Source organism: Cnephaeus nilssonii (assembly GCF_951640355.1).
Source record: "Cnephaeus nilssonii genome assembly, chromosome: 3".
Taxonomy (NCBI): Eukaryota; Metazoa; Chordata; class Mammalia; order Chiroptera; family Vespertilionidae; genus Cnephaeus; species Cnephaeus nilssonii.
The window spans coordinates 19,484,756-19,511,445 of record NC_137074.1 but is presented as its reverse complement, the minus strand read 5'-3'; the positions used below and the strand labels follow the sequence as shown (position 1 = coordinate 19,511,445).

The 26,690-nt window shown below is 42.3% G+C and overlaps 1 protein-coding gene across 1 annotated transcript in view; it reads right to left on the bottom strand.

Moving 5' to 3' along the window:
• ARHGEF26 (Rho guanine nucleotide exchange factor 26) overlaps positions 1-26,690 on the bottom strand; it is a 114,928-nt gene that overhangs the window by 19,815 nt on the left and 68,423 nt on the right. The window contains exons 6-10 of the mRNA XM_079766246.1: positions 25,473-25,625; positions 20,632-20,761; positions 17,544-17,618; positions 15,557-15,646; positions 10,823-10,977 (exon numbers count right to left, since the gene is read on the bottom strand). Of these exons, the coding sequence (XP_079622372.1) occupies positions 10,823-10,977; positions 15,557-15,646; positions 17,544-17,618; positions 20,632-20,761; positions 25,473-25,625 (603 nt within the window). The remainder of the gene's footprint in view (positions 1-10,822; positions 10,978-15,556; positions 15,647-17,543; positions 17,619-20,631; positions 20,762-25,472; positions 25,626-26,690) is intronic.

Here is a 26,690-nt window from a genome sequence, read left to right as displayed (position 1 = left end):
GTTTACATAGTCTCTGAAACAATTTGGACCACGAATTAGGAAGTTAAATTGCTCAGAAAAAGGCAAATGGAAAAACCACCTTCCCTCGCAGGGAGAAGTTTATGTGTAGACTTCCTCTGATTGTCCTATATGTGCTCCAAGTTTACCAGCTGCTCATCAAGGCTGGCTGCTTTGTGCAAGCCGGGGCTCCTATCAGGTGCAGCGATCAAGTCTATATAAGTCTGCTGCTCTGTGGCATAAACAATGATGGGTTCCCCGGTTAAAACCCCCTTAAAGTCCAGTAACCTTTGTTGACAACCCTTTCTTTTTTTTTTTTTTTAACAAGATAAGGAACTATCCGTACAGAACAGGATATGGTGGTAAATACATACCCCAATTAAGCTTCCCTCGGGAAGGCTTTCTTTTGTTAAGCAGATCAGATAGTTTTCGGTTCTACTAAATTCCACTTAACAGCACGAAATGAAAAACGATACACCTCACAGTGAACAGTGGCTTTCTAAAACGGAGGATTATGGAGCACTTTTACCGTTCTGTCCCATATACATTTCTATAAAGGCTAGAATGATCTATAACGGGCACATATTTATTACTTTTAAATTAGGACAACATTTGAAAACTGCATAAACATGTGTTTTAAAACACCAAAACTACACACACACACACACACACACACACACACACACACACACACATACACACACACAACACACCAGGGAGTATAGGATGATAGCCCCAACCTCAGGACAGGAGTTACTCTGGGAAGAAGGAGGAGGAAGAAAGAATAATAGTAAAGGGATTTCAGGTTTACCTGTGGTATTATACCAGGTTTTTGTTTAAAAAGCAGAGATCTGATAAATATGAAAAGTTAGTATCTGTCAAATATGAATGCTAGGTATGTTAGTATTTGACAATTTTCTGTTCGTTTGAAGCTTTTCACAATTCAAGGTACAAATAAATTTAAAAATAATAAATGCATAGATGTGAAAGACTACCATCACGCCAGCTGTCTGTGGATGCCGATGGGTATAGCTTAAGCAACTACTGGACAATGGCATTGTTCCCCCGTACAAACAACTGATTATTTGCAGATGAAATTCAGTAAAATGGTTGGGTTAAAAAAGAGGCTCTTCTATACATAAATGACAGAAACTATAACAGAAGAAGCAACCTTATAATAGTCACAAAACACATAAAACATTTAGGATTACACTTAACCAGTTTCTGCTATATAAAGACAGCCTTCAACTACTGTACTTCAGAAAAAGGCCTGGAAAAATAAGATTGATATTATACAGGTATCAATTCTTCCTGATAAGAATGAGCCTTACGACACAGTAAAAACAGATTGTAAAGCTACTGTAATTCAAAGACTGGGACAGGGCATGAGCAAAATAGAACAGTGTGCCCACACCTGGGAATTCAGTACACGACATAGGTGACATTTCAAATCTGGGGGAATTGATGGGTTAGTCAACAAATAATATCAGGACATCTGGAGGAAATGTCTGGAAAATATACAAGTTTGGGTCCCAATCTCACTCCATAAACCAAGATATATTTCCTTGGACCCAAATCTGGGTCCATAAATGTCGTAAAGAAGAGGTGGGACAGAACAGGTCCTCCTGTGGGGCTCAGACCCATCTGGGCCTGCCTTAGGTCGGGGAGGTGCTTTCAAACATGCACATACCTCAGGGGGAGTTTCCACCTTAACATGCATTAGCCAACATTGTAAGTTCATAACCAGGATGACCGAGAATGGGAAGAGGGTTAGTTAACCAAGACACGGCCAGGAATATGTGAGGAAAGATGGGAGTGGGGACATGCGGGAAAGGTAGACGGCAACCCCCTGCTCTCAGCCCTAACGGTGACTTTTCTCACATTCCTTTGGCATTGTTCCGGAACTTTCTATCTTATAACCAAAATCTGACAGGTGAAAATCCAACCAGTAAAACCCGCCCCCCCACCCCAATTCTTCCTTTTATAAAAGAGTTAAATTTAAAGGAAAAGATGATATCAACAATTATTCAAAACAAAAAACACAGTTTTCTACATACATAGCCAAGTAGTGATTTTAAAAATATATATTTTTTTATTGATTTCAGAGAGGAAGGGAGAGGAGAAAAAGAGAAATATCAATGATGAGAGATGTTTCGGCTGCCTCCTGCATGCCCCACACTGGGGATTGAGCCCACACCCAGGCATGTGCCTTGACTAGGAATCGAACCATGATCTCCTGGTTCATAGGTTGACACTCAACCACTAATATCTGCTGGCCAGCAGTAGTGATTTTTTTTTTTTTAACCTATTCAGCAGCTTCCTTTCCACTGGCTTTCTATCAAACATTCGCACAGCTTCCCTGTCATGAAAAAAACTTTTACTTGAATCTGCTGGTGTTGAGACAAAGGTCTCCTCCGTGAGCAGCTGCCTGCGTCTTCATTGTCTCAGCCCCTGGGCGTACATGCCAGTGAAATCGCCCCCCAAGGTCATCGCGACCCAACACCCACCGAATCCAATGACCTGGGTTTCACTATCATTCTTGACATCACCATCTGATGATGTTGAGCACCTGTGACCTGTGACCTCCTGAAATTCCATCTTCCTCTTCTAAGGCCTCTGTGACATTTCCAAGTCATCCTTCCTCGGGGTCATTCTCCAAGGTCCTCTCCTAGGCCCTCTGGCTTTTCTCTCGGGAATGTATAATGGCTCTGCCCTTCTCCCAGCACACTGATTCATGGAAGCACATGGGGTTTTATAAGGATCAAAGGCCAGTCTTCCTACTTCCCTTCAAGGCATGTATGCTATTTCTTCCTCTGCGGATTTCAGCTTGTTACTCTTCTCTGTCTAAACACATGATTTCTAAATCCTCATATTTGATCTTGTGCTTAACTGGAATAAAAATACTCTAGTTCAACATTTCTAGGTTGGAGAATATTGGACTACACTAAAACTTAATCTGAGTTAAGAGATCGAAACACTTTTTCACATGACTGAAGTTAATTTCAATTTTAAAGGCTGGTGTTTGAGTACACAAACAAGTTTTTGGTGGGAATAATATACAATTTTAAAGTAATAACTATAGCATCACAGTTAAGAGTACAGACTTGATTTAGAATGTCTGTAAAAATCCCACTCCTGTCACTCACTCTGTGGTCTGAGCAAGTTACTGATCCTCTGTTTTCAGTTTTCTCATCTGTAAAATGGGGATAATAACACCAATCTCTTTGGGTTGTTGTGAACATTCATTATCTTATTGCGTGTAAAAATCTTATAATCATGCCGGGCTCACAGCCAGTAAATGTTAGCTATTAAACTGGGAAAAGGCATAATTAGAGCTACCATAAATACTTGTGTTGAGAAATTAATCATTTGTCAAGTTGCTCCAACCAGCAAAACAAGACATGATATTTATCTAGAAACGGATTTCAAGCAGCTTTACGTGCCCAGCTCCTCAAAATAATTCTGAAGACTAACAAACATGCCACACGCTTCCTAGTTCATTGTCAAGAAGATAATGAAGAGTGGAGACGAGGGTCACATTCACTGGTAAGATAAGGATCTGCTGTTACTTGCTGTCACCATAAAGGATGGCCAGTGACCCACAACAGGACCAACAGGAGCGCCTATTCCTGTCGCCACTGACCTCCAGATGCCACAGCCTGGGACCTTCCCAGCTGCGCCCCGGACCCACGGTCCTTGACAAAGAGGAGGCGGACAGGTATGAGGGGCTGCTGGCACCTCACAGCAGCTTTCTCCCTGGCGTAACGAGAACTGAACTCGGAAGAGCAAGTAGACAGCTTCTTCAGTGGGTAACAAAGTCATTCCAAAGTACCCCATTCCCGTTTAAATTTACTTCTACCGACTTCTTTGAATGAAAGGGGAAAATATACCGAATTCGCTTTTTCAGCCACAAAGAAGGGATGGGGGATGTTGTGAGGGATTTTGCAGGAAAATCACTGCTACCACAGTATACACTATTCATATAATCAATTATAACAAAAATAAATCAATGGTTGTCCTTCACTCACTTGCCATCTGACATGAGTTCCTGATGAGGAGGGAGAGGCACGGAGCTAAATGTATTTGTTCCTAAGGCCGTAGTTCAGGGGCCATACATCCAGGTCTGCCCCCAGAGTGCACCACAGCCTTCAGATGTAGCAATGGCTACAGGTTTCAAACCATTTCTTAACCAATCAAATAATTTAATCTTTAGCATAAGAAACACAATACTAGGAATAATGACACTCAGCCTGTATCAGTCAATTGGCAGAGACTATTCACTGCATTAAAATTGTATGTGCGTCATCTAATTTAATTCTCAAGGAAATTTCATGAAGGAGATGAATTATTGTACCCATTTTACAGATGAGAATACTGAGCCTCTGAGAGATTGAGGGTAGCATGCCCAAGGTCACATGGCCAGGATTGCAGCCCAGTTCTGTCTGATTCCAGACGCTGATATTATGCTTCTAGGTCACGGCAGCTTTCAACATTGAATGGCAATGTCAATTCTTCTTACAGATTAGAGGATACAATACTACTGATCACATAGAGGAATCAAGGGTATGTGGGGAGGCCAGAGAAAAAGAGGGGGAGGGGAAAGGAAATGGGGCTCTCACTTCTCCCCCACCCCATCTCATCATCTTAAATTTAGAAACCAATATCACGGTGGTCAGAAATAGCCAAGTTTTATGTTGCAGGAATAAAAGCACTTTGAGTCGGTCTTACTGCCTTTCTTTATCCAAGATACTCTTAAAAGTTAATTTCCTGAGGAAGGAGTCTATTCTGTGGAGGAAGAGAGACAGTGTGAGGTGACTCCAGCTTTCTATAATGGGAAAGGCTTCAGTGGAAAAACTCAAAGTGGAGCCGAACCAGGGAGCGTGCACAGCTTCCACCCATGGGGGCATTCAAACTACTTGGGAAAATGCAAGGGGTAACTTAAACCCCTGAACTTTTGATAGTGATCTGGTCATATCCTATTATAGAAAATCCTTTGTTTAAACCCCGAGAATGTGTAATGTGCCGCAAAGTTCAAGTTATGTCAATATACACAATATTTATGGAACAGGAACCAGGAAGTGGGAACCTACTCTCTTCAATGTCTGCAGGAAGGAAACGCGATGAAAAGGAAACTTCCTTACACTACGAGACCAGATCAGCTAAAGGCAGAGAAACGCTCACAAATGCAATTTGGTGCTGGTTCTGGTTTTCTCCTACAACCTGTGGCATTACAAAAATACTCACGTAACACAAACTCACTTTGGGAAAAGTGTCTATCAAAACAAACCAAAAAAAGGTGCGGGTTTCTAGGATGTTTTTCCCAGTGACATTGTTTTTCCCAATGACAGGAAATGGTGAAAATATTCTACAAAAATTAAGTCAAGAAGTAATGAACATAGCACGGCTGGTGTGGCTCAGTGGTTGAGAGCTGACCTATAAACCAGGAGGTCACGGCCCGATCCCCAGTAAGGGGTGTATAGGAGGCAACTGATCAATGATTTTCTCTCATCATTGATGTTTCTGTTTCTCCCTTCCTCTCTGAAATCAATAAAAAAAAAAACCCTTTTTTTAAAGAAGTAATGAACATAAAGAAATTTAGAGAGGAAGCTCTAAATTCAGACACATGAGAATCCTGGCTTTGCCAAGAGACCTTGAAAAAGATGCTCTCTCTCTCTCTCTCTGCCTCAGTATTCTCACCTGTAAAATGAAAAGAATATGAGGCTGCTGTGATAACTCAATGTTGCCTGTGCACTTTGCGCTCAGTGAATGGCCTACTGTACATGCTTAATAACATGGGCTCTTATCATCATATTTACAATTACGATTACTCCTCATGTAACTACAGGTAACATCACAAAACATCATGGCTAAATCATTTATGGGTAGAGAACTCAGGACAAGAAAACAAACCCGAAAATAATTACCTTTACTGTTATAGGTAACAAGAACAGACTAGAGTTCAGCATTCTTTTGGTTTTGTGCCCCAACACCCAGACCACACCCATCGATCTGCTCCAGATGTGCTGAAGGGCACACCTGGGCTGGTGGCAGGGAAAAGGCACTACCGCGGAGATACATGAATCCCAGCTGGAAGACTAACACCAGCCAAAAGGAAGTGGGTCCTAAATCTCCAATCACTTCTGTCTCCTTGGAAATCAATACTCCCCAACCCCATCTATCCTAAAGGCACGGCGTTGGTTCTTTCAAAGAGCCTCCCATTTCCCAAACGACTCAAATGTAATTGGTGTTCTGTGGAGAAGAGCGTTTCCTAGCTGTGGCTGGGACTGATATCTAATCAGCTGCCAGCCTCCCCTGCTTCTTGTCCATCATGTCCCAGGGGATGCATCGTGGCTGCACCAAAACAGTCATGATTTTCCTGCTCCCCTTGATCATGTGCTGGCTTTCCCAGCCTCCCTCATAACAAGTCCTGTGACCCAAGACTAACCCATGCGATTCACGCAGTCTTCTGGGGACTGTCTGGGAAAGGTTTTCCTCTGCTGAGAATGAAGAAAAGCCACCTGTGCAAAGAGCCGTGGTTCAGCCTGATTTTCATCCGAGTCTCCCCTCTATGGCTGAATGAAATCATGATGCCTGCAGGAGCTCTTGAAACTGTGAGGACACGTGAGCAGAGCACAGAGCAGCTGAAGAATGGAAAGGGGCTGGGTTATAAGTGACCACCAGGCTTAGACTGACCACCCTCAGTCTTCATGTCTGGAGAGAGAGGTAAATGCCTTTCGTGTCTGAGCCACTGTTATTTGGGAATTTTGTTACATGCAGCCAAAAGCTTTCTAAGTGGTCTAATAGTGAATCTCCCAAAGAAGAATGAAGTTTTCCAAACTCACCCAACTTCTTATTGTGTGTGTGTGTATGTGATAGTTCAACATTTTTATTGCTTAACCCTTTTGTATGAGTATACTTTTACTTGCAGCTCAAAATATTAGTTGTACAAATATTTTGTATATTACACTAGTACAAAATAAAGCAAACAAACAAAAAAAAAAACTTGCTCTATAGAGCCACAGTTTTGCAAATACAGTCTTAATAATCTGGTTGTACTCTATAGGTAAAACTCTAGAGGAGATAAGAAGCCATGTGATAAACCAAGCTCTAGAATGTTTTTGCCAAGAATTAATTTAAAATTTCACTTACAAATGGATATATAGTGGAGCAGAATACAAGAATCACATGTCTTTTAAAAATAAAAGAAATTCCAACCTGGCTGGTATGCTCAGTGGTTGAGCACCCACCTATGAATGAGGAGGTCATGGTTCGACTCCCAGTCAGGGCACAGGCCCGGGTTGGGGGCTCGATTCCCAGGGGGGTGCACATGGGAAGCAGCCGATTGGTGATTCTCTATCATCATTGATGTTTCTACCTCTCCCTCTCCCCTCCTCTCTGACATCAGTAAGAATATATTTTAAAAAAAGATTATTGCTATGTCAGGTCTGGTCGATTTTCACACCTTCACTAACTACACTGAAGGCAACACTGGTGGACAGTCTGCCATCACTCTAGAGCAGTGGTTCTCACCTGGAGGCAATCTGCCCCCCCCACCCCCCCAGGAACATATGACAATGTCTGGAGATATTCTGGGTTGTCACACCTGGAAGGAAAGTGGTGCTACCCACAGAGGGTAGAGAGCAGGAAGCTGCTGAAATGCCCCACAGAGCACAGGGCAGTCCCCCAGCAGAGAGTCTCAGGTCTCTGTCCTGCCGAGTTGGAAATTCTGCTCCCAAAGTCCCCAGGTAATCTGCGATGAAAGCTGCAACTGCCAAAAGTTTCACTTTCTCATCCAAAACCAACTGATCCTTTTGAAATGGGGCGGAAGAGACTATTCCTGTAGTGACTCACAAACAGCCCAGAGCAAACAGAAATTTTAAACTTCCTTTTAATATTCTTAAAAAAAAAAAAAAAAGCGAAAATTCCTGTCCTAGAAGACAGCCCGTGGTCACGTACCGCTCTGCAAGCACTAGCAGTAATATGGTCTCTGCACCACGGAGGTGGCCACACACCCCAGCCATCTGCTCAGCATAAACCATCTGCCAGGCGGGGGCGGGGGTGGGGGTGGGGTGGTGGTGGGGGAGTAGCTCTCCTCCCGAGCTCTCTCTGCCGGGAGCCCCGGAGCCTCCCTGAAGCTGAAACCACTGGAGACCCAGCAGCGGAACTCCTGACTGAACCCTGGGATTAGAATTAGGCAGGGAAGGGGGATCCGTCCTGCAGGGCTGGCACAGGTAGCTCTCCTTATCTGCACCTCGTGGCCAAGCCTAAACGATCCCCCTGGTTCAAAGCCGTCCTATCTCCTTTGCTGCTGCCTCTGGCATGCGGAGCATTTGCAGTTGCCTCCTTGAAGCTGCAGAGTAAATAGGGCTGTGCATACTGCACATTTTTAACCGAGCCTGTTTATCGAGCCCCTGTTCTGCTTGTCACTCTCACCACCTATTCAGGGCATAAACAACTTGAGCCTCCAATGCCATTCTCTGGGTCAGGAGCGCCTTAGAAATACGATGAGCTCATTGTAAGGGCAAGGAAATTCCAGTTTCGGTAAAGGCAGAGTGAGCCACTCAGGTTGCCCTCTCCATTGGAACTGTATGTCTTGCTCTTCCTTTTGTAACAACACAAGCTCAAACATACCTGAGCAAATAAACGCGGGCTAGCTAGGAAAGCAACATTAAATGTAATGGCAAAACCTTCAGTGGAGGGAAAAGTATGCTGCTAAGTAGAGCTGATTATACCTTAATTCCAACTTTCAAAAGTCTGTATTTACTGGGCAGTTCTATGCAAGTTCAAGAATAAAAGTTGTACTATACTGGCTGAAAAACCCTTAATGGTTTCATCAAGTCACCGAAGACATCATAATCAAGACTACATTGTATTTAAAATCGGTTTGCTATACTTTATCATTAAAATAAAAAAGTGTAGGTAACGCTTTCGGTCCCTTGAGACAGAACAAATATTTCAACAGCTGGAAGATGTTAAAAGTCAAGAGTTCTGGCATGTGAAGAGTCATATATATAATTACTCTTCCCTAAAAACAAAACATCTCGACGAACGCCAAAAAAACATGCTATCTCATAGGAAACCAACAAAACATAAAAACACAAATTATAATGTTCCTCCAATCTTTTATTTATAAACTTTACTTAGCTACTAGAACTATTTAAACTGCCCCAAGGTAAGATAAATCATTTTTTCTTAAAGATATGGGAACACTATTTTCCTAAGTAAGAAAAAACAATCATCAGCATCTTTATATATTTATCAGAGATATATTATGGCTTTTTAGGGTACACCATTCAAAGTTTTCATTTCAGCTAGACTGCCAAGCAGCTGAAATCATTCATAACACAGTCTGACTAAAAGGAACAAAAAGCAAAGCTCATCCTCTGTTTCTTTTTTTTTTTTTCCAAACTTATTTTTTTATTGAATTTATTGGGGTGACACTGGTTAATAAAATTGTATAGGTTTCAGGCATACAGTTCTATAATACATATCTGTACATTATATTGTGTGTTCACCACCTCAAGTCTTCTTTCACCACCATTTATCTCCCCTATACCCTCTTTTTTCTCTGGTAATCATCATACTGCTGTCAGTCTCCATGAGTCTTTTTTTTTCTTTCTTTCTTCACTTAATCCCTTCATCTTTCTCACCCAGCCCCCAATCTCCTCTGTCTGACAACTGTCAGTCTGTTCTCTGTATCCATGAGTCTGTCTCTACTTTGTTAGTTTATTTTGTACATTAGACTCCACATATAAGTGAAAGAGTATGGTACTTGTCTTTCTCTGAATGGTCAATTTCACTTAGCATAATACTCTCCAGGTTAGTTTGAATATTTAAAGTAAAACATCAGCTATTCAGAAGTAGGATTTAAAGAAATATTTTTTTTTGACAAATTTGAACATTTATTTCACATATTCCTAGAGGCCTGTTTCCATGATTCTCTTCACCTTGTCTAAACTGTACCCCACGAACCGCCCCTACTTCTATTCTATGCCAGCAATTCTGCCCACTTGCTTGCCTTCATGTGTGGAAATAACACACCACAAAGTTATGGCGTTTTAAGTTCACATTCAGGGAACGATGGAATATTTATGAAGGACCAGCAGGAAAATATTTTAGAATCCTACATACCCTGAGTATAGTTAATAAAGAATGTTCCCGCCAATTCTTTGTGGGAAGAGCTAAGGGGAGTGAGTGTGTGTATGCATGTATGTATAGTGGGGACAGATAGAACAAATACTGTAAAAAAAAAAAAAAGACTTGTACAGAATCCCTTCTGGTTATCTCCCCAGAGCAAGATATGAATACACAACCAGAAGTCTCAAGTCAGAGGCATAAACATGCTGCCAACAGACACTTTCTCTTCCCTTGAGAAAAGAGTATGAGAGTCTTGCCAACATCTTCCCAGTCACGGGGAAACGTTTTAGACTAACAATCATTAAGAGCCGTGGATTTTAAAATAAGTTACAAGGAGCACTAGACTTGCACCCTAGCTCATTATCAACCAGAGGAGAGGTTCTATGGAGAAAAAATTTGAAAAATGCTCATTGGGAATAATAAGAGTGTTGCCTCCCCACGGATATCATGAGAACTCAAAGATACAAATAAATAAAATGCTTACAACCGTGGCTTTGCACACTGCAAAAGACTCCAGTCTTAACTCAACAGGTAATTTAAAGAAAAGGAAGCACAGACGCTCCTGTGATTCCATGTGTAGAAACTATGCATCTCCCATCTCAAGCTTTGAAAGGACGATCACCTTGAACAAGCATCTGAATCGTGGAGCTGGGAACCTGGACACACAGCAGGCGGCACAAAGGCTTACCTCTTCTTCTTGGTGATGATGAGCACGTCGTTAAAAAGAAAGAAGTAGACTTGCTGCTTGGACGTCCTTTTTGAGAAAAGCACCGTGTCCTCCACATAGGCTGTCAACTCACCTCTCTTCACCAGCCACCGGGAAGAGGAGACTAGAGGGAAAGGCTACAAACAGAAGAGAACTCAGCACCAAAATCAAAGGAGAGAGAGTGTCTAAGATGATGGAGATTAAAATATAAAACTTACATTCAAACACAGTGTGCACAGGATGGCATGCATCATTATTTTATAGACACATTATAACAAAATATAATAACTAGAGAAGTACAGTAATTCTCCAATAGAAAGTGAGCAACGACAATTTATTTTCCAACATAAAAACAATTAACTTGCCTACATGTAACTAAAACTCAATGAGAAAATGTTATTGGGTCAACCAGAAAGGATTATATTGCCCTTCCATTAACTCTCAGCTGAAAAAGAAGATCACGAAAGGAGTCACTGAACACTGAAATGCCTCAAAATGAAATCTGTAAGTATCAACTGCAGTTACTTTAAATATCACAAACCAGAATCTAAACATACAGGAAAATGGAGATAACTAGTTAACAAGAGCCAAATATAAAAGCCTACATTCCTTTATGAACTGAGTAGACTTTATTCAAAAGGAAAAAAAAATCCTCTTAAATGTATGGTTTGCAGCCGATTATTGACTTAGCCATATTCTGAAGAACACCTGTTCTTAAATGTATGGTAGTTTTCCCCATGGAAGTTCATCCCTGAAAGCATCATGCCGTTTTCCTGGCTGGGGAAAATGAGGTTTTTCCAAAATAATCCATCTTAATCTCATAGAAAAGGCTGGATACAAGAAATTACATCGTTTTTTAAAAATTCAGTTTCCAGTTTCCGACTGGAAAACTCTCAAAACCACAGGATAATCCTTACCCTTGAGAGCTCTTTTTTTTTTTTTAAGTTACCAGAAATGCTTACTGTCAAAAATCTGATTTAAAAAACTGCATCCATAAAATAAGCAGAAGTTCTTAGACACACAAAACATAACTGTAGTAGCTTAGTGCAAGCAAATGTCATCCTTTTCAGGGACTAATGATTAAAAATAGCTAAAGGAAATTGAGGATATTAGGGAGGAAATAAGAAAGCTAAGAGGATTTCTTTTTTCTTCTTTTTTTTTTTTTTTTACTTTAGAAAGAACTTTTATGAGCAGGTGGCTCATCAGTTATGTACTGTTTTCCTGAAGATTTAAAAAGGAAGAGGAAACATTATGGCTGACCTCAAACTTTCCGAACTTGCCATTAAGGGAGTTCATAGAGTTTCCAGACCCAAATCTCAAATCAGACGATTATCCAACAGGAATGGCTGAAACTTAAAAGGCCGGCAGACAAAGATGGCTTAGACCACTCTGGGGAGCCCCACCTGCACACAAGAGGTCACCGCCAAGAACTGTGTGTCAGGTTTGGTCCTGCTGAAGGTATGGAATTACTGGGGACACAGTGCTGTCTTGCTGTTGTATGTAACCCTACAGTATGAACCAAGGACAGTTTTACGGTTAAGTTCTTAGTTTAGGGGCTGGGAAAAAAAGTTTTTAAAGCTAGTTTGTTGTTTTTAAAATACATTGACTTTTATAGGCTCCTCATACTCTACTGGGCAAAAATAACTATCTAAGGAATATCTAAAATGGGCAGTGGCTTTCAATATGTCTATGCCTCTTTTGAAAACAAAATTCCGATATTATAAATGTGTTTTTTTGTTTCAGAATTTATTAGAAGATGAAACTCATTTGAAGAAGGAGGAGGAGGAGGAGGAGGAGGAGGAGGAGGAGGAGGAGGAGGAGGGAGGAGGAGGAGGAGGAACTATGAAAATCTCCAAGAGAAAAGAATCTGAAGAACCCAAAATAGGCATAAGTGAATTCGTGGAATTCAGAAACTCTAAGACTAAAATTCAGGTGTAAATAAAAAACTAGAAAAAAATTTCATGAATAAAAATATATTCCTAAAGGTACTGATGTAAGTCCTAGGGAGAAAAGACTTTTCATCATTTTTTGTGTTATTTGGCATCCTAGAAAAATAGCCTCGGTATAAAATTGAATTAATTTTATAAGCCAGCAAGACAAGAAAGAGCTGCTGAAGAGCAAATATATATTTTTATTAATTGAGAGAAAATTAATCATTTAACCATTTAAAGAAATACATATAATCCAGTGGCTTTCAGTACCTTCTCAATGTTGTGCAATGATCACCACTATATAATTCCAGAACATTTTCAATACCCTAAAAAGAAACCCTATATGCCTTGAGTCACTCTCCATTCTGCCCTCCCTCAAGGCCCTGGCAACCATGATTCTACTTTAACTCCATGGATTACTTATTCTGGGCATCTACACTAATAAAAGAGAAAAATGCTAACTGACCGTACCTTCGCTACGCCCACAGCCAATCAGAGCAAGTATGCAAATTAACCCAACAAAGATGGTGGTTAATTTGCATATGCTGAGGGAGGGAGGAGTGAAGACTGAAGACAGCATAGAAGGTAGAGGGAGGGAAAGCAGAAAGCAAGGCGGCTGCCAGAGGGAAAGCGTGGGCGGCGGCGGGCAGGGTGGGGCGGGGCGGGCGGCAGCGGCACGCGTGCGGCCGCGGCGGCTGCTTGCAGGAATCTTCCTGCAACGGGCCACTAGTTTCATATAAAAGGAATTATATAATATGTGACCTTTGGAGTCTGATTGCTTTCATTTAGCATAATGTCTTCAAGGTTCATCCATGTTGTAGCATGTATCAGGACTTGGTCCTTTTTTATGGCTGAATACTATTTCATTGTATGAATATACCACCATTTGTTTATCACCTCACCAATTTTGTTGATGGACATGTGGGTTGTTTCCACTTTTTTGTGGCTATAATGAATAATGCTACCATGACCATTTGTGTACAAGTTTTTATTGGAACAACTGTCTTCAGATCTCTTGGGTATGTACCTAGGAGTGAAATTGCTGGGTCATGTGGTAATTCTGTTTAACTTTTTGAGGAAATATCAACCTGTCTTCTACAGTCCAAAGACGTTTTAATGCCTTGGAGTTGTTCATGTTGTGTTACGTCTTAGATTTGGAGTAGGAAGCCTTACGTGACTGACACAAGCTCCCCATCCCTCCATCCCTCACTCCTGGGGCTGACCACTCTCCTTCCCATTTCCAGTCTCCCATCTACTGTGACAGCCACAGACTCTGCTACTAACTCCTTTGCATTTCTGTAATTTTCTGTGAGACTTTAGCTTCCCCAGCACAGGGATTACATTTTTGTTCTTCCTACTGCCTTCTACAAATAAGGTGCTCATTAAACTCATGAACTCAATTGATGTTAATCACTTACTTTTAAGGACCCCTGGGGTAAGCATTTTTCAATTATATATTAATTTTGCGTTCTAGAGAAATAAAGTTTAAAGATATTTTAAATCAATTGATTTTCAGCTAGGAAGGAAAAAGAAATATGGTTAGGGAAGGAATTTACCATCTTTAAAAAGAAAAATGGTTAGGGGTTTGCCATCTTTAAAAAGAAGATTTTTAAAAAAGAAACAAAAAACAGCCCGGCCCACATGGCTCAGTGGTTAAGCGTTGAACCATGAGGTCACGGTTCAATTCCCGGTAAAGGCACATGCCCAGGTTACGGGCTCGATCCCCAGTGTGGGGCATGCAGGAGGCAGCTGATCAATGATTCTCTCTCCCTCTCCCTTCCTCTCTGAAATCAATAAAAATATATTTTAAAAAATAAATATAAATTTTAAAAAAGACCTGTCATTTTAAGTTGCTTAACAAAATTTACATGTAATAAAACAAAACAGAACTCCAATCCTGAGCATTCGCATCCATTAAGAACTCAGCTTTAAACCAAAGGACTGAGTGTGGCCAAGATTTACCATTAACGGTCATTTTCTTCCTTGTTCATCTTGTCGTCTGCCCCTGAGCAGTGTCAGACAAGCAGTATCGGGCGGCACTAAGCAATAAAGAATTATGGGAGAAAAACAAATTTGAAAGGAACAATCCACAAACAATCTGTTTCTGCAAAATGGACAAGGAGTGTCCTTATTGGATTTGGGAGAACACCACGGTCCAGCTCCTGGGAGACGATACCACTGTTTGTAGGACACTTTGAGAAACTAAAAGAAAGCTCCTTTCCATACTAAAGTTCTATTCGTTTTTAAAAAATGTATTTTTATTCATTTCAGAGAGGAAAGGAGAAGGAGAAAGAGATAGAAAGATCAATTATGAGAGAGAATCATTGACTGGCTGCCTCCTGCATGCTCCCCACTGGGGATCAAGCCCCATAACCCAGGCATTGTGCCCGGACCAGAAGTCAAACCATAACCTCCTGGTTCATAGGCCGATGCTCAACCACTGACCCACACCAGCTGGGCAAGTTCTATTATTTTTAACTACCCTTCCCCCAAGTTTGCTGACTTCCTGGGGGGGGGGGGGGCGCTGGGCGGGGCCGGGGAGGAATGTTCTCGTCAGATCATACCTAACTGTGGTTTGTGGAAAGGTCGCTTTATCTGGCATAAAAGGAATAGAATCTCCCTCAGCATCTGCTATTCTCTCCGCCAGCCTCTCTCTAATCAATGCATGGTCCTTCTTTGAAAAATAAAATCCTATCCACTTTGGTTGCCCTCAACTGTCTTCATATTTATAGAAGACTTAAGCAAGAGCAGTAATAAATCTGTTTATGAAGAAGTGTGAAAATACCTTAATTTTAAATTCCAGCTGGGAGTTAATTGTGTACATCATTTCTGTCCTTTCCATCTTCCGGGCTCCTTCATTGCACAGTCGAACCAACTGGGAACACAGAAAAATAATGAGGGTTGAGAGATCAAGGAGAGGAACCCCACTTTCAAAAGCAGATCTCTCTCGCAGGAAGTCATTAATTAGCACTGGGGAAGCTCCACAGACCCCTCTCTTGACAGTTGAAGAATTCACTTTTACACAGTTAAGACACTGTCCTCAGTGAGAAGTGGGGTCACTAGGATATGAAGACAGAGGGGGAAAGTCTCCTAAAAATTTCTAGGAACACGTGTACTTCATGAGTTGTTATTACATCACACCCTCCACACCCAGGTTCCTCCCACAGGCCCAGTCCCTAGTCCCTGAGCATTCTGCTCCTTTCCTCTGCCCCTCCTGCTTGCCTCAACCCAAACCCTCACCCAGCCTCAGGGCACGCTGCACCTTTCTCCTCACTGCCAAGTCAGAGCAGCTGGAGGCAGATTGCCAAGGTCACAGGCAAATTCTAAGCAGAGTGGTACTGCAAAGCATGTGACTAGTCAAGGGAATCCTTCATCTAGGGCAGTGATGGCGAACCTATGACACGCGTGTCAGCACTGACACGCGTAGCCATTTCTGATGACACGAGGCCGCATGCCGAGGATGAAACATTTGCTGCTCCTGAGGATGAAACATTTGCGACTAGAGTCTTGGAGTTAGTTTTTTCCTCAAAGTGACACACTACCTGAGTTATGCTCAGTTTTTTGGCGAAGTTTGACACACCAAGCTCAAAAGGTTGCCCATCACTGATCTAGGGGGAACCTGACGTTCAGTGACTCTTCAAGGATGGCCAGGTGCCGAGAACCAATTCCAGCATGTAATAATTACAAGAGTTCCATCAAAAGTTTGATGGGACTTGGCGGGCTCAACAAGGGTGAGCCACATATGTAGTTTACCTGTTGGAAAAGGCACTTCCCCCAAACCTGAATAGGATTATTGTTAGCTCCCAGACAACTCAGGGCATTTTTTTGCCTCCTGTTGGCCAAACACCTGAACAGCTGTAGGCTATTCCCCAAACTGTTAATGCTTCTGTATTCTATCCTTTTGATACCGTACCCTGTGAAGTGTATATTTCCACCTTGCCTTGGGACAAATTGTGTTTAATAAAAGCACGGGGTCCTGAGACAAGGAGGGTCTTCAGTTCCCTTTAGCTGAAGCTCCTCTGACCCCCAATGCCTTTCAAAAATATCTTTTGTCCTTGGACTCCTTCTTGAATCTACGCGCAGCCCCTTTCTCCAGAATGCTGAACCCTTTGTAAGGCTGGGACAAGAACCCCGGCATTACGGTGCCCTAACGAAGGACACCAACAGCCAGGCTCAGGGACATTCACTGTAATTAGAAATAATGAACGATCTACAACCGAAAGCATTCAGTCCTTTAGTGATGGCCTGGGTCATTGTGATTTATAATAAGAAACATATAGTTGGTCTTTGTCCATAGTTCCCAGCACAGAGCATCTAAAACCCTCGTAATTTTCTATATGGGAGCCACTAGGGGCATCTTTAGTCACAATATGATATTTATTTATAACAGGCCCCTTTAAACAACACCTTAATTTATGTCAATGAGGTAACTTTAAAAAAACCGCTAACCATCACCGTGGTTTCAAGGGCTGGTCTGCCTGGCACAGCAGTTGACATGCAATAAATATTTATTTAACGAGGAAATAAATAAACAGCTATTCAGACCCCACAAGACAATGAGACATCTATAGGCCCTTAAAACAAGACCGTCTGACACGGTAAAAATACACATTTCATCTGAGTGTAGCAAACATCATTTTGTTTTTCAGCTATCTAAAGAATGCTGTGCAAATGACTATGAGAATCTACCAGTTTTTCAGCATCAAACCCAGACACATTCTCTTCCAAGCGATCTGAGTGCTTTACTGTCTGAGGAGCTACCCAACAGTTACCTTGCTTACTTCCTTCAAGGCCCTTTTACAGACTTCATACTTCGGAGAGTCCTTAGGTGTTTTTTGGCAGATTGTCTGTAATAAAGTAAAAGAAGAAAAAAAGATTAATTGACTGATTTTACTAAGTACAATAAAATCAATGCCCAGACATACCCTCTCACTCATAGCCAAACTTCACAATGCTGAACACAATATTATGGATGGGTATGACGATGACATTAAAATCCAGTGACAAAACCACGAAATAGTCTTTACACCAGTGATGGGCAACCTTTTGAGCTTGGTGTGTCAAACTTCGCCAAAAAACTGAGCATAACTCGGGTAGTGTGTCACTTTGAGGAAAAAACATTATTTCGCAAATGTTTCATCCTCAGGAGCAGCAAATGTTTTATCCTCGGCATGCGGCCGCCTTAGCGGCCGCGTGTCATCAGAAATGGCTACGCATGTCAGTGCTGACACACGTGTCATAGGTTCACCATCACTGCTTTACACACACAGAAACCAAGTGAATCCAGGAAATGGTTAAATAAGAGGATAGACTTCAGAGGTGGATGAACCTGATTTCAAATCTGAACTCTGCCCCTTACTAGCTATTTGATCTTGGGTAAATCCTCTATCTCTATAAGCCTCAGTTTCTTCATTTGTAAATTCAGAATAATGTCAGCTATGTCACCAGGTGGCTGCCAGGGTTAAATGATAATACATGTAAAGTGCTTTATGAGTGCCTGGCATACAGTAGGCCATCAATAAATGATAAAACTACTTTCATTGTTATCATCATAATCATCATTAGAGGTGAACTAATTTTGTACAGAACATGACTGAATAAAAATATCAAGGAAAAAAAGGCTGCTAAATTTTCTCTTGACATATTTATACTGCAGTTTTTGTGATGGTAAAATTGAGCTCAAAGAAGGTGACTTCAAGGTAAACTGAATTACACGTAACTTTTGAAACTATACCCAATTCAAAACCAACAAAACTATTTTGAGTGTTAAAACTGTTCATCTCAATTAAGCTTAAATCATTTCAAAACAAGTTTAAATCTCCAAATGAAGTAAGATTGAAGAGATGATGTTTGAAGTCCATTTAGATTCTGCCCCAGTGGCCAGACCCTCTCACAGGAGAAGAGATTAGGGCAGTGGGCATCAGGTGAAGGGGGAAGGTAGGTAGATCTAGCAAACCTACAATGGGGGTAAGTACCAGGCCTACAAGCCTGAGGCTGGGTGTCAGGATTGTTACATGTGATATGTCAGAAGAAACACAGACAGTGCCATCTGTGGGTTTATAGTCATGGTTCTCAAATGTTTTTGACTATGACCCACTGTAGGAAATACATTTAACACCGTGACCAGTACACATGCAAACAAAAATGAAACAAGGTTGTTTTGTTTTTTTAAATGAAATAATACTTAACCACATTATGGACTGTGTACATGTCATGTAGAGTATGTTCAATTTTTTTTTTTTAAACAGTGCTCATTTTTCAAAAGTCAATTTTGTGGCAGCCTAAGGGGTATGAAAGTAGTTTGAAAAACAAGGGCTTATGTCCCTGAGAGGAGGCACCCTAAATTCATAATGTCTCTGCACACTTCAATTTTATGTAAATGTTGTGCATACTGAATTTTCTAGGGAGAATGACTACAGCTTTACTCAGTATCTCAAAAAAAAATTAGAGCCCACTGGACAATAAGGGCATTAAACCCCAACATGGTATGTTAGATTTTGTGAGTCCCAATCTATTCAAGCAACTTTGCCAAAATTAAACGGACAGAGAATATGAAAGGCTGAGAGATGGCAGTATATACAGAATCTAAGGAAACATGGCTAAAATGCACTTTCAGAAGAAGAACCCTGAAAATTCATAATACTACAAGAAAGTTGACATTTAGAAAGCACCCATTTCTTATTTAAAATAGTAAAGTTTGAAATATTTCCTTATACAACTCAAAGTTTCATAAAAAAGTTTTAGAAGTGACATAATATAAATCTTGTTTTAAAGACCTCTTTACTACTGATAAATCTTACAGGAGAAAGTACAGCAGCTGTTCCTTGAAGGTATCTTTGAATAAGTCACAATCCTATATAATAAAACCCTAATATGCAAATTGACCAAACAGCGGAACCAGTTGCTATGACGTGCACTGACCACCAAGGGGCAGACGCTCAACGCAGGAGCTACCCCCTGGTGGTCAGTGCACTCCCACAGCGGGAGAGCCGCTCAGCCAGAAGCCGGGCTCACAGCTAGAGAGCACAGTGGTGGCAGTGGTAGCCTCTCCCGCCTCTGAGGCAACACTAAGGACCCCTCGGGGGATGTCCGTCTGCCCGCTTAGGCGGTGAGTGGGCCTACGCCAGCAGGCGGTCACCCCCCGAGGGGTCCCAGACTGCGAGAAGGCGCAGGCCGGGCTGAGGGACCACCCCTCACCTTCCCCCAGTGCACAAATGTCATGCACCAGGCCTCTAGTATTAATATAACTCAGCAGAGGCCTGTATACTATATTATTAATTTAGTCAAGAAAGACTGTTTATTGTTACATTTACCATTTACTATTTCATTCGTTTTCATGCCTACCCTGCAGGTACCCATAATCCTTATTTTCAGAATAAGATAAGCAATTTGCCTAGGATCACCTAGTCAGTGGCAGAGACAGAATTTGTACCCAGATCTGTCTTACTCCAGAGCCACAAGACTTCACTGCACCAGGTTTACGTGTCAGAGTGCCTCCTGAGGAAACGGGGGCCCAAAATGATTAAATGGGTTGCCCAACGGCACAGGCCTTGTGGCTCAGCCCGAACCCAATCCAGGACTCCTGACTTCAAGAAGTCAATATTCTTCCCATTTCAAAAAGTGTTGAGTGAGTGATGTCATCTAAATCCTTCAGTGACCACACAAACCTAACTTGAAGATGATTCCTAAAGATATTAGACAAAAGTAAGACTTTCCAGCTGAATAGCACCTTCTCACTTAACCGGGAGATTTTAGAGAGGGGTGATGCATCCATTTAAGTGGAAGAAGAATAATTTCCTTAATCAGATTTACAGCACTATGGCTACCCACAGAGGAAAGAGCCACCCAATCATGTCTTACGTCCATCAGCAGGGGAAGGCGAGTCACCCTCTGCATGGGGAGAATGAGGAAAGAGATCATGGGTAAGTTCCTACAGTCTTCGTGGGACTCGATTCTTGACAGTACTTCCTTAAAAGATGGATTGGTGGCTCTGAGGGAAAACAAAGAAAGAAGAAACTTCAATATACAGCCTCCTCAAGTTAAGAATAACAAAAAAAGTAGTATAGAATACTGTAATAATTTCAGGTATTACCAACAATTTTTAAATATACAGAACATGAACACATAATTACATAAGTAGACATAGATGGCTTGTCTGCCTTTTATAGCCAAGACTGAATGTAAGATATGAGTCTAAGGTAACAGTATGAACAATGAGATGAAAATGTCTGAGCTACAAGTTTATAGACGTGGAAAGTAAACAAATGACGAGGCAACAGCATGGGAATGGTGAACGCATCAATTACAAATTAGTTTTAATTTGTAATAAAATTTGACAATAAAAACTGGTAAAATACTACCACAACATTTTAATTTCATTTTCTCACAATGAGGAGTTTTAAGTTTTCCTTCCTACTTGCTTGAAAATTTTTTCAGAAAAGTTCAAGGGAAAAAAATCAAACTCTAAACCAGTTGCATCTTTAAATCCCCGAGGTCCCAGTCTCCCACCTCCAAAGAGTCTGGTTAAACAGAAACAGTGTGTCAGCAGTGTTTCTTCTCTCCCAGTGATAGCAAAACTAGTAAAATACTGCCACAACATTTAGCAAGATACACTGACATATATGATCTTATGGGGAACCACCCACTTAACTTCTAAGGAAGGTCAAGAGGGGATTCCAATAAGAATGGAGCCTCAGAAAGGTCCCGACTTGCCAAATAATAGACCTAGTATTTGGTAAAGACAGAAGTCAAGACAAGGTCTTCTGACCTTCAGTGGGTGCCTTCACCCCTGCATCTCTCACCTCACTTGAGCCCCAGAGGATCTGTGAGGAGCTCCATTGTGACTGCAAGGAGGGGGCTGGGAAGGGGTGGTCCTGCAATGTAATCCCACGTTGGAGGGCAAGGGAAGGGGGAGAGGGGCAAAAAGCAACACAGTGGCAATTGTGACCTTTTTAAACATATATATACTAGAGGCCCGGTGCACGAAATTCATGCATGGGGGTGTGTGTCCCTCAGCCCAGCCTGCACCCTCTCCAATCTGGGACCCCTTGAGGGGCAGTCGGACATCCCTCTCACAATCCAGGACTGCTGGCTCCCAACTGCTTGCTTGCCTGCCTGCCTGATTGCCCCTAACTGTTTCTGCCTACCAGCCTGATCACCCCCTAACCACTCCCCTGCCGGCCCGATTGCCCCTAACTACTCTCCCCTGCCGGCCTGGTTCCCCCGAACTGCCCTCCCCTACCGGACTGGTCCCCCCCAACTGCCCTCCCCTACAGGCCTGGGTCCCCCTCAACTGCCCTCCCCTGCAGGCCTGGTCCCCCCCAACTGTCCTCCCCTGCAGGCCTGGTCGCCCCCAACTGCCCTCCTCTGCTGGCCTGGTCACCCTTAACTGCCCTCCCCTGCAGGCCTGATTGCCCCCAACTGCCCTCCCTTGCAGGCCTGGTCCCTCCCAACTGCCCTCCCCTGCAGGTCATCTTGTGGTGGTCATCTTGTGTCCACATGGGGTGGCCATCTTTGACCACATGGGGGTGGCCATCTTGTGTGTTGGAGTGGTGGTCAATTTGCATATTACCTCTTTATTATATACTAGAGGCCCAGTGCATGATTAAATCATGCACGTGTAGGGTCCCCTAGGCCTAACCTGCCATCCAGGCCATATCCACTGCCCCGCAAAGCCTAGCACGCTCCACGGACACTGCTAGCAGCCTGCTCCCCGCTTTTGATGGCAGGGGGTCCGCTGGTGCTGGAGCGGACACACAGCTCCCCGCTTTCGATTGCGGGGGAGCTGGCTGTCTGTCCGCTGGTGCACCAGGCCTTTCGAAAGCCTCCGGCGCGGTGGAGGCTTTCGAAAGGCCTGGTGCCGGAGTGGACAGACAGCCAGCTCCCCCGCTTTTGATGGTCCGCAGCAGGACGTGGGCTCGCTGCCCCAGAGGCCCCTTCTGTGCCGCAGCACAGCCATGGCGCAGATGCTGAGCTCGCGCCGCCGCTGGTGATGCCAGCTCAGCGTCCCGCCAGCCCAATCGGCCACCCCGGCCACGCCAAGTCCCGCCCCCTGTGCCTCCCGCTGGCCCAATCGTGGGCGTAGCGGAGTGATGGTAATTTACATATTACCCTTTTATTATGTAGGAGGATTTTACCCTAGCTGGTTTGGCTCAGTGGATAGAGTGTCAGCCTTCGGACTGAAGGGTCTCAGGTTCGATTCCAGTCAAGGGCACATACCTGGGTGGCAGGCTCCATTCCCGGGGCCCTGGTCGGGGCTCGTGCTGGAGGCAACCGATTGAAGTGTCTCTCTTACATCAATGTTTCTCTCTCTCTGTCTCTCCCCGTCCCTTCCACTCTCTCTAAAAATCAATGGAAAAATATCTTCACTGAGGATATCCTCGGGCCTTGTGATAAACAAGGCCCCAAAATTTAATTATTTGGTTCAAATCTGCTAAAAATAAATTAGGAAGTACCCAGAATAGAAAATTAAAAGAAATGCCACAGAAATGTTTTAATTTCATTTTCTCACAATGAGGAGTTTTAAGTTTTCCCTCCTACTCGCTTGGAAAGATTTTTAGAACATTTAAGGGGAAAAAAAAAATCAAACCCCAAACCAGTTGCATCTTTAAATCACCAGTTGCATCTTTAGGTCCCAGTCCCCACCTCCAAAGAGTCTGATTAAATAGTCTGGGATGAACCCTGGGCTTTGTTTTTTGCTTGTTCTCAGATTCCCAGGGGTTTCCAAAGTGCAGGTAAAGGTGAATGTCACTGTCCTAAATGTAAATTCACACCAACTGTACACAGCTCCTGAGAACCCAGCCACTCGTGTCCAGGTGAAAGCTCAGTTGACGGTCTCATTAAGCTAATTTCAAGGAAACCTTGATTTTTAAAGAGTTACATAATGCACAGTAGTTCCTATTCACATTTTTTTTAATCGTAAAAAAAAATTGAAAACAAAATGAAATTCAGCTCTAATTTAAGGCTTTGTTTTCGAACAGGTATGTAACTTGCATTTTCTAACAGTTACAGAGCAACCTTTGCATCAATCAGCAAGGGTAGGGGGGGTGGTAGGAAAAATGACGGGTGTGATTTTGTCCCCAAGAAGCATTCAGCCATGTCTGTAGGCATTTGGGCTGTCACAACTGGGGTGAGGGACAGAGGCAGGGGATCCTGTGGAACATGCTAGATGGGCAGCATTCAGGACAGTCCCCACAACAAAGAGTGATCCAGCCCCAAATGTCAGTAGTGCCGACAAACCCTGCTTTGTACTAAAAATCTCACCTGGAGCTGGCGGCTGGATTTCCCTCCCTATACAAGAGCTACACGAGGACACGGAGAGGGAAGGGGCAGACCAGCCCTTCTCACCAACCAGGGGCTGTTTCTCCAAGCAGCCTTGAGGTGATGACTCATCACCAACCCTTGGTAGGTCTCACACACTGCAGGGAAGCTGGCCACAGTCCCAAGCCAAGGTCGGAAAAAGCCACACCTCCCAGTGGGGGAATGATACCAACCAGTAACCCCCAAGCTGAGTTTACAGCAATGCACAAATGCAGCTACTTGTGATAAACAAGCCCCCGAAAATAGAACAATATAGACATTACTGAACAACTGCTGACTCTCTCCTGGACAGAGATGGAATATACCACACAGAAACTTACAGCAACCTAAGCAGGACCAAGAGAAAAGGTGTGGAGAGACGTTTAAAGCTTAATTGTTTTTTTGTTTCATAATCAAAGTCTTTAAGAACTCCCTCCCTCCCTATGGTTTCTTTCAGACCTTTGCTTCTCAGATTACCCAAAGGGGAAATCAGCAATTCCTACCAACAACTTAATAGAAACAGAGCTATCATTTGAATGGAAGAAGATGAGAGTCCTAGAGAAAACTGGATCCTGGCACTAACTATTTAGCATCCTCAAAAACTCTCTCTTGGCCTCAGGCAAACTACTTAATGGCCAGGTAAAGTCTTAGAGAAGGCGGGGAAAAGGTTGGAATAATCATCACAACAATTAAAAACCAAAACAAGGAAACCAACAAACTATCTACACTAATAAAAGAGAAAGATGCAAATTGACCGTACCTTCACGATGCCCACCAGCCAATCAGGAGTATGCAAATTAACCCAACAAAGATGGTGGTTTAATTTGCATACACAGGCGCTGAGCGGCCGGGGACGGGACACAGGCGCTCAGCACTTCCCCAGCTGCTCCGGGCCTCTGGTCTGTGTGGGAAGGCGGAAAGGCGGCTCCGAGCCGAAGCAAAGGTAGTGCCGGCAGCCAGGGGAAGGAAGGCCCATTCTTGCACGAATCTGTGTGCATCGGGCCTCTAGTAATTTTATAATTGCTTTAGAAAGAAAATTCTCCAGAGACTAGATTTTTCTACTAGGACACACTCACCCTGAAAGCAATCCTCTTAAACATCTGTCCCTGGGATATAGCCCATCTATTAGAAATAACTGTCCCATGAGGACCTAATCATTTTCCCCAAAAATGCAATGAAGACAAAATCAATAATTTCTAACGCTGACTTCTGGAACAGTTACAAGGGAAATTTTGTTTTCAATCAGTTCTTTAGCATCAAGCATGTGAGTCACTGCCCCTTACCAGTTAGTTGGCTGGACTCCATCACACAAAATTGATTTAAGAGATTAATTAATTTCAATCAATGTGAGCTAATTAAAACAAGGCCGGATAATTAAAACTGTACTATTTAACATAGCTTACAACAATTTCTGCAGTGTTCGCTGTTGGTAGACTTCGTTTGTACAGTATTTCACATATGGGTCAAATGTGGATGCCGTGTGCTTTTCCACAATGTCACTTATGTCATCTATGAAGATATTATTCTGATGTCTTGCTTCCAACTCTGTAAAGAATCTGAAAGAAAAAAAAACAAAAACAAAGAAAAGTATTTATGCTTTCTTCCATATGCTTTAATAACAGATTATCTCATGTGATGCTTTTATACAGGGTTTGAAAATATCAACAGTACCAGTACCAACGCAAAAAGACAGAAGCCAAAAACTATAAAAATCCTCTACATTGAAAGCTGTCATATTACTACCTTATAACTTCAACTAGTTGGTTTTACTGATAATCCAATTCATTTCTATGCTTTCAGGTATATTTTAGAATATACAGATTTCACCATTTTTCAAGAATGCCCTATATATTGGAGGAAGAAGAAGGGACTGATGCTTGCATATTTTATTATACTGAAAAGCATATGAGTACAACATCTACATAAGTACTTTAAAACCAAGCATGAAATAAACTTAATTCTATGGGTCCTTTCTCTCAAAATAAAAGTAATATTATTTTAAATCTAATATTATGTATGACATTCAGTGTCTTCATAAATTAGTTAGATTGCAATTTCAAGTTGTCAGACTTAAGAGTGGGTGTGTATTTGTATGTGCATATATTGTGTCCAGTTCAGTTAAAATTAAATTTCTGATAAATAATGAATAATTTTTCAGTAAACTATGTGTCAAGTATTGCATGGGCATCTTGTGTTTTATCTGGCAACCAAAGATTGCATCCAATGTTAACAGAACATCAAAATCAGGTATTTGACATAGGTTTCTACCCAGTGTTGCTGCTCAAAATGTGGTCCATGGACCAGCCGCATTGGTGTCATCTAAGAGCATATCAGAAACGCACAACCTCATCACTCACCTCCACCAATCTGGACCTGCATTTTAGCAAGATCTCCAGATGACTCGAGTGAATTCTAAAATTAGAGAACTGCCCTGGAGCCCACTTACTGTCCAAATTTAAAATGGTAGGAAAATCTATTAGAAATAACTATCCCACAAGGACCTAATCATTTTCCCAAAGAATGTGATGAAGGTGACATCAACAATAATTTCTAATGATTTCTTCTGGAACAGTAAAACGAGGGAAATTTCATTTTCAATAAGTTCTTTAGCATTTAGCACA